Below are 9,175 nucleotides of genomic sequence, written 5' to 3'. Positions count from 1 at the left end.
TCCCCAAAATACCTTTTCTCCTCATGGGTTTACTCTTCTCCTCCTTGATTTAAGGTTTATTCTTACCACAGAACTAATTGATAAAGATACCCTTGCTTGGTTATAAAATATGACCCTACCTTAGATTTTTAAAAATATTACCCTAATTAGAATTGTTATTCCCTTGCTTCCAAAATAAAAGAGCAAAATTTGAATACATGACTGCTTAAATTAAAGAACTGTCTTCCACTAGTCACAGTTCTATAAAAGATTCAGTGATCATCTGAAATCTAGGAAAGTAATACTATTTCTGCACAGGCAGTCAAACTAGAGTAATTGCTGAGATCAGAAGCTAATAGTTAAGTAGTTTCACAGGCTGCTCTCAGTACCAAAATGCACTCTTCATCTGTATTGTCTGTACAGACTGTACTTACTTTTGTTTTAAAACAAAATTAAAATTCTGAACAAGGTCAGAAAGCTTCAGAATAAGTAAGGAAAAAGGAGGTTCAGGTTCAGGCCTAGTTAAAACTTCAGATACCTTGACACTCCATGAATTAAACTCCAGTAACCTAGTAATACCTATAGATTCAGTGCTTTCTTTCTGACAGTGGTTGGTATGGAGAGGGGAAAAGTGGGAAGGGCTGCTTAATGGGTATTGACAGTTCCTTTTGGGGTAATGAAAATGTCTTGAAACTAGGAAGAGGTGACGGTTGCACAGCACTGTTTATGTACTAAGTGCTACTTAACTGTACACTTTAAAATGGTTAATTTTGTATAATGTGAATTTCATCTCAATTTTTTAAGTAAATATTTCTTAAAAAGAAAAGATAGAGGGCTTTTTCACAGAGATGGAGTTCACTTTGCTAAGGCCCCCAAAGTACAAAGCCTACATACCAGCAGCGAGGTTGAAGAGGGTCACTCCCACTTCACATAAAGCCGCGTGTAAGGCTTACAGGATTCCCTCATATGAACCCTAGTTACAATAATGGCCAATTAACTGGGATTTAACACCAATATGAACTCATTTCAGTGAGAATGAGAAAGAGGGAAAATGTCTGTCGGGAGTTTTTTAAAAGCTGCCCCACCGATTTAGAAATCACCTACGAGCAATAGAGAACACCACGGGGGAAACGGTAGGAGCCATATTTTTTTCTGAAAGGTTTTTGTCTTGCGGTGACTGTACTCGTGAGGATTCAATAAACCTCAAACATTACCTTTAAACCTAGGTGCTTAACTATAACGAATGCATTTGTCAATGGGGCAGCGTCTCACAGGGAAATGCGAAAACCCAGCCTAAGCCTCTTTCTGTAGCGACGAAGCTTGAGCCCAAGGCTCACCGCCATATCCACCCGCGGAAAAGCTTCCTGCATCAGCCGAGGAAGACGCAGCTTCGGCGGGCACTCCCGCCACACAGCGCGAGTTGCGCCTCTGGGCTTCCTGGGATTTGTAGTTTTAGTCAACCCTCCGTCTCGTTTGTTCAGGCGGTATGTGGTGAACCAGAAAACTACAACTCCCAGAGCGCTCCGGGGTGGAGCGCGCACGCTGCGGTGACGACAGTGGCGGAGAAGACCCGGAGAGGCTCTTCGTTGTGGAGTGGCGCTGCTTGGGCTGGTGGCAGACTGCAGGCTGCTGGCGCCGCGGCTGAGGAGAACGACGAGTGGGTTCGGCATTTCCCGTTGGGGTCGCCGCAACGATGAGTGCTGCCAGAGAGTCCCATCCGCACGGGGTGAAGCGTTCAGCCTCCCCAGACGACGATGTAAATAACAATGGCGGAGTGGTGGAGGGTTGAGGCCTACTAAAGGCTGGGGTAGGCCGGGAAGGGTGGATGAAGACGGAGGAAGCGCCTGAGGTGACCTGAAGGGGGAGGGCCGAGGGGGAGGACCCAGAAGAATGGGAAATATTCCGTTTTCTTTATTTGAGTTGGAATGTTTGAAGAGGTCCGCACGCTAAGAGCCGGGGGCCTGCGTAGGAAGGGGAATCGAGGAAGGAAATCCTGAATGGTTGAGAAGTGAAAGAGCTTAGTCAAGGGACCATGTTTGCCTGTTCGGGGGCTGATGAAGCTTCTTTATGGGGCCTTTCTATTCAGTAGAAACGGCAAGATCCTCCCTGTTTTAGCCTTAAAATGCTTCTGTGATAAAGTCAAGATGTACATGCAAATTTGGACAGATTTTTCTGGCCGGGATTATTTTTGCAATGTACTATTCAGGGTTAAACTTTACCATTAAGAGTAAACCAAGAAAATATTGAACGGAAAATTGGTACCAGGGGAATAATTTGGTACTGGCGCACCGTGGTGAGGCCTGAGACGTTGAGACGTAGAAGCCCGTTTCGATGTCAAGTACCTCTCTTCCCTCTCCTCCCTCCCCCTACAGTTGCCAATTTAAATTGCAAAGTATTCATTCCTTAAAGTAAACCATTAAATATTTACTGCTGTGCCAGGTGTTGGGAATTGAAAGATGAATAACTGTGATGTTTATCCTAGGCCTTCTGTGTATTTGTACTAGCTCCTAGCGCGGTGTCATGGACGCTGCAGTAACCAGTAAACGTAAAACTAGGTCCTTCATACAATGGATAAATTCCATGGAAACGTTGATGGGGAGATTGGGGGGGGGTGGAGAGGTCATAGTTAAGAGTGATGAAAGGAGGACATCTAGTTTTCTTTAGGTTGTTTAAAGTGCTGTCAATTTCTGAATGTGTAGAGTTTATTTTCTATAGTGCAGTTGAGTGCCTTTCATAATATTTTACTTTGCGAACCATAAAAAGTTCACTGAACACTGTTAGTGCATCAGTTGTAGCAAATGAGATGATAAGACTCATCCCTCTTTGGGTAAGTGGTGGGGTTAGGTCCAGAATAGTAAGGCTCTTTACTGAAATTGATTTTAGCTGTGCAGAAAGATTAGTAATCAGTAAAGATTTGGGGATAAATAGTTACATAGTGAGATTTATTCATTCCCGCTGTTCCTCCCTACAACAACTGGCTTTGAGATCTTTTCTTGTTAATATGGTAGGCCAGTACCTACCAGGAATGTATCTAAGCTTTTGAGTAACCTGGGTGCCCTTTTAAAAACTATTACATTGTTTTCCTCCTAGTATTTAACTGTGACTTGATTGCTAGAATGTCAAGCACCTGTTTTGCTAGAATCAAAGAAATCTTTTAGTTTGACAGAAAACTCTTAAGTGATATTAGGTAATTTAACAGAGTTAAAGGGATTAAGTAATTAAATCTCTACAGCTTTTGATTGGATCAGTTTAAACTAGATGACCTTTAAGACCTTTTCCAATCCTATAAGCATTCTCTTTGTGGTTTTTTTTTGGTTTTTTTGTGGCCTCTCCTGTTGCGGAGCGGACGCACAGGCTCAGTGGCCATGGCTCATGGGCCCAGCCGCTCCTAGGCATGTGGGATCTTCCCGGACGGGGGCACGAACCCGTGTCCCCTGCATCGGCAGGCGGATTCTCAACCACTGCGCCACCAGGGAAGCCCTAAGCATTCTCTTTGAAAGAGGTGGTTACAGTTGCAATTCAAGATTAGGTCCTAGGACCTTCACACATTATCTGAAAAGGATTATGTTGCTACTTCTATGTTTTAGTGCAATACAATAGTATCTTGTCCCTTGACAGTGATTTTTTTTTTAGTCAGTTTCTTTAATATTATTTTTGTCGGTAATCGTGAGTTATCTTTAAGTACTTGTGTTTTTAATCTTTTAAGCATAATATGCATATATATTTTAATAGGTTTATTTATTTATTGGCTATGTTGGGTCTTCGTTGCTGTGCACGGGCTTTCTCTAGTTGTGGCGAGTGGGGGCTACTCTTCGTTGCGGTGCAAGGGCTTCTCATTGCAGTGGCTTCCCGTTGCAGAGCACAGGCTCTAGGGGCGCTGGCTTCAGTAGTTGTGGCACTCGGGCTTCAGTAGTTGTGTCTCACGGGCTCTAGAGCGCAGTCTCAGTACTTGTGGCGCACGTGCTTAGTTGCTTCACGGCATGTGGGATCTTCCCAGATCAGGGCTTGAACCCGTGTCCCTTGCATTGGCAGGCGGATTCTTAACCACTGCGCCACCAGGGAAGCCCCAGAATATTATATATTTAAGTTTTTAAAATATATGTCTACGTTTAGAAAATCAACCAATTATAGTGTGTAGTTGGTCAACAATTTCTAATGAACCTCTGCATGTAAAAGATAATCAAAGTTTTCTTTTCCCACTGACCTCACATTTAATGGGGGTAACAAATCATTGAATCCAGTTGTAGGAAAATGCTGACAATGGTAGAAATAAATTCTAAGAGTTAACTACAGTGTGTACTGAGGAGGAGGTAAATTGACTGCTGTTCTGTAATAAGGGTATTAAGGATGAAGCCAACTTAAAAATGGTTTCATTGGATTGATTGGAGGGGAGAATTGAAAGCTATCTTTCAGGAAGTAAGAGGAATGGGGAGGTTAATTTTAGTAACTGGTGGAGAATCTCTAAGAATGTATCAGGCACCCGTGTGCTTTTTAGAATGCAGCACTTGAGCAAGGTACTTGCTACTCTATGCCAGGTCCAGGGAACAGTGATTTAGTGAGAATCAGAACTTAAGCTTCACTGGTACTTTGTTTTTTGGTTTTTGTTTTGTTTTGTTTTAACTATATTGAGCCAGAAACAGTTAAGAACTAACTAGTCTATGAAAAAATATGAACTGTCCGATGAAAAGAAGTAGAGATTTGGAACTTAGGTAGCCAAAAGAAATAAACCATAAGTGGGTGTCCAGTATTGTACAAATATTTCAACTCTCATATGCCCAGGAGGGATGGTCATCATTGTTGGATATATGTATTATTCTATTAGTCTTTTATGAATAATATTCAGAAGAATAAAAGGATAGTAAAAACAACTTTATTAGAAATTTTGATATGAACTTAACCATAGCAAACCTAGTTTTCTTGATTTTTCACTATATATATGTATATATACCCAAAATGTTTAGCATTCTCTGAATATAGCTAACAGTTTGTCAGTTGTCATGTGTGAAACTGAAACATATAATTTCAGATTTCAAATCTGTTTCTAATAGATTTTAGCTTTATTTTAGTTCTTGGATTTGCATCATCAAAATATGATACTTGAAGAATTTTTTTGAAGCGTTTTCATTGCTCATAGTTTTGTGTCAAATGGGGTTTGTCTTCTTTGCTCTATAATTGCAAAACATTTTCATTTTTAGATTATAAACTCAATTAGAATGATCAATCCAATGAATGTTTTCATTTCTATATTCCTTCTAGTCACCTGCCCTCAGCATTAGTCAACTTACAAATCATATCAAGTACATTTTGGTGTACAAATATCATAAAAGATGATATTAAATAGTCACATACCTCTTTAGAAAAACGGGATGGTCCAGGCTGTTGTAGCAATATTGCAAAATATTACAAGATGAAGTTCTTCCTGGTGAATGGCTTTCTAGATGAAAGTACCATATTTTTTTGTTTTTTTGTCTCTCATTGACTCCCGGCTTGGAGAAAAGTTATCTAGTATTTCATCATCCAAAAACTCATAGTTTAATTGCAGTTAAGTTTGCCATTATCATTAGTTTAGACACTACCTGTCATTTTGCATTCACCTTGTTATTCGTCTAATAATTGTGAAACGCCTCCTGTCAGGTTTCAGTTTTTTACTCGGTTGTCATTATGAGTAGAAATTAAAATTTTCAACTGGGTCCAAAGAGAGTTAGAAGCATACAACAGAGGGTGATGTCTTCTTGAAAGATGATGCAGCACTTTGGACAACACGATGAGAAAACTTTTCTACCACTTTTCTATCATTATTTTAGTCATTTTTAGCATATTTGGGAATGATTAACGAATTATAATGAAATAATTCTTAAATTTGTTTCAATATATAGGGAAAAATATCGCTAGGATTCCATAATATATATTAGATTTATAAAAGGGTCCAATAGACCCATTTGATAATTACAAGATAGAATGAGTTTTATTTTATTCTTTTTAAAAAAAAATTAGTAAGTTTTCTCTTAGTTCTTTGGAAGACCTTTAAGTAAGAATAAAAGTCCTAACAGGGACTTCCCTGGTGGCACAGTGGTTAAGACTCTCGTTCCCTCCGGGCTTCCCTGATGGCGCAGTGGTTGAGAATCTGCCTGCTAATGCAGGGTACGCTGGTTCGAGCCCTGGTCTGGGAAGATCCCACATGCTGCGGAGCAGCTGGGCCTGTGAGCCACAACTACTGAGCCTGCGCGTCTGGAGCCTGTGCTCCGAAACAAGAGAGGCCGTGATAGTGAGAGGACCACGCACCGCGATGAAGAGTGGCCCCCGCTTGCCACAACTGGAGAAAGCCCTCGCACAGAAACAAAGACCCAACACAGCAAAAATAAATAAATAAATTAGAAAAAGAAAAAAAAAAAACTCCTACCCCCAACATCTTAAAAAAAAAAGTTATCAAAAAAAAAGGACTCTTGCTCCCAATGCCCAGGGCCTGGGTTTAATCCCTGATCAGGGAGCTAGATCCCACATGCATGCCACAGCTAAGAGTTCGCATGCAGTAGCTAAGGAGGCAGCCTGCCACAACTAAGACGGGGCCCAACCAAATAAATATTTAAAAAAAAAAAAAAAGTCCTCACACATCAGTCCTTACAAATAAGGAAACTGTTCAAAGAAGAAACTAAAATTGGGTCCAGTTGACTCTGATATTGTACTGTTCTTTAGAATATCAGTATAGCCAGAGTTATAAGTTCAGTTAACAGCTGTAGCAGCCTCCTGGGTTCAAAGTATTAGGTACCCTAGGGCCTTGCAAGGCTCTAAGGCAGTAGGTCTCAAAGTGTGGTGCCCTACATCAGCAGCATCAGCATCTCTTAGGAATTTGTTAGAAGTGAAATCTTCAAGCCCCACCCCAAATCTGCTAAGTCTGAAATTCTTGAGGTGTAGCTCAGCAGTTTGTGTTTTAACCAGCCCTCCAGGTAATTCTTATAGTATAAACTTTAGAAAACCAGATCTCTGGCTGCAAAAGAACTAAAGGACTTTCCCTTAAGGTAACAGAAAAGGAGTATATTCTAATTCGAGTATTATGCATATGGTTAACTTCCTAAGTAAGAGTGAGTCCAGTTTATAGTGAAAACTGACAGGGAGAAAAAGCTTGGGATTTACTGGTAGACTCTAAATTTTAAAATATTTATTACTATGCAAAAAAGATTAATTGGCTAATTTCTTTTCCAGCTTGGATCTAGCAATTGGGAGGCAGCAGACTTAGGTAATGAAGAAAGAAAACAAAAGTTCTTGAGACTTATGGGTGCAGGAAAGGTAAGCATCAGACAATATGTTTTTATCTTTTCTATGAAAATAATGCCCTTTTTTATGTATGTTAAGTGAGAAGGAATGAATATACTTGGATCCCATTTTACTGTTCTGTATGACTACTTTAGGCTTTCGGAAATATAACTGACCTCACTGAGCTGCTTCTAGGATTCTCAGTGCCACTGGGTGGTAATGTTTAGAGTCTGCATAGAGAAAAAATTTGGTTTGAGGAGACTCCCGTGGAAGAAAGAAAACGTGAAAGTTCATGATTTGCCATCTGTTAGCCTGATAATTTGATACAAGGTACTTCTGGGCAGACCATTTGGTAGGTCTTTCATATTTTATAGCTCCTTCCAACCCTTGAAGTAGTAGCCAAGGGAATAGCCTTTGTCAAAAACTTAACTTTAAAAATGTTCAATATATTTTGAAATCTTTTTCAGTTTGATTAACGTAATAGAAGATATAAAATATAGGTGCCAGGAAACATTACCTGTTGGAAAAAACTCTTGTTCCTAGCAATTAATTTTTACATGCAAATACAGTGATCTTTAAATACTGATTTTTTTTTGTAAGCGAGTACATTTATTTTCCTAACGCTGTCCCAGTAATCTTTCTGCAAACCTGATGTGGAAGAAAAAGGAAAACTTTTTTCTCTTTTAAAGCTCTTTAGAAATAAGTTCTGCCCTTTGTTTTTGTTATTTATATGGGAATGCATTTTACCAACAGCTATTGACTATCTACTACATGCCAGGTACTGTACTAGGTCCTGGGTGGGGGGGGTCACGTAGATCAGTAACATAAGTTTGGAGCTATCATGTGCTGGAGGAAACCAGATAATAACAATATAGAATTATAATTGCTATGGAAGAGCTATGCACGTAAAGCTGTGGAATCAACAGGCAAGGGAAGCTCACTCTGGCTTAGCAACACAAGAAAGCTTCCCAGAAATAGAATTGATCTGAATCTGATGGGATTAAGAGTTAGCCAGACTAGAACAGTGGATTTGGGCATAGGGAGAGATCATGTAAGATGTTAAGACCTATACAAAGGAAGCATTTGTATAATATCACATTAATCCAGATTTCCCAATAATTTGTGATTTGTCATAGAAAGTAGTCTGAAGTTTCTCTTGGTTCATGCAAATAAAAGGTTTTGCTAAGGGTATATAAAGTAATAGTTTAAGGGTATGCTTAACGTAGTAGGATCACATTTCTTTAAGTACCTAGGAAGAACACCCTAACATAAAACTGTATGAAATTTAGCTACCAGTAGTCAATTATATCTCAATAAAACAGGGCGGGGGTGGGTGAAGAACAAATTGAACAATTAAAAAAAAATTTGGCTGCCAATAAATGGGCATAGCATAGGTTAAATTCTTTGCTAACAAGGGCAAAGATCATAGCTTTGATCTTTTACATAGGCTGTTTAGATTTATACTGTTTTGTGGCCCCAAAGTACATTCCTAATCCTAGCCACTGAGTATTTTATTGGTCACAGGGAGAACCAACTGAGAAAGTACGATAGACCAGTATAATACTATCATCTTAGGATAACTTGATGCCATTATGTATATTCAAATCTTGTTATGAGGTGTCTTCTGCAATCTAAAGGAGCAAACTGCTGAATTGTTGATTTGCTTTTATGCTAATAACATGTAAGGCAATAAGCATTAATGCTTGAACCTTTTCAGGAGTATCATCTTTGGGTATGGAGAATGTGTCATTATTTCACAACAGGGTGATTTGTTATTTACTATATACACAGATAATTGGTTAAGATTGCTTTGCAAAGTCAAATTTAATCTCACTTTCACTCAGTTTTAGTGAACAATTTCCCTTTTTCTTCAGTTGGTTTTTGGTGTTTTTTTTTTTCTTAATTGAGGTATAACTGATTTACAATGTATTAGTTTCAGGTATAC

General features: G+C 39.3%; 1 protein-coding gene across 1 annotated transcript in view; it reads left to right on the top strand.

Annotated features, from left to right (window-relative positions):
* The first annotated feature begins 1,114 nt into the window (after positions 1–1,114).
* C7H11orf58 (chromosome 7 C11orf58 homolog) overlaps positions 1,115–9,175 on the top strand; it is a 30,924-nt gene continuing 22,863 nt past the window's right edge. Inside the window, exons 1-2 of the mRNA XM_059069857.2 lie at positions 1,115–1,735; positions 7,180–7,263. Of these exons, the coding sequence (XP_058925840.1) occupies positions 1,673–1,735; positions 7,180–7,263 (147 nt within the window). The 5' untranslated portion in view covers positions 1,115–1,672. The remainder of the gene's footprint in view (positions 1,736–7,179; positions 7,264–9,175) is intronic.

The sequence above is a fragment of the Kogia breviceps genome, chromosome 7, assembly GCF_026419965.1.
Source record: "Kogia breviceps isolate mKogBre1 chromosome 7, mKogBre1 haplotype 1, whole genome shotgun sequence".
NCBI classification, from domain to species: Eukaryota; Metazoa; Chordata; class Mammalia; order Artiodactyla; family Physeteridae; genus Kogia; species Kogia breviceps.
This window is presented reverse-complemented; position numbering and strand designations above follow the sequence as displayed.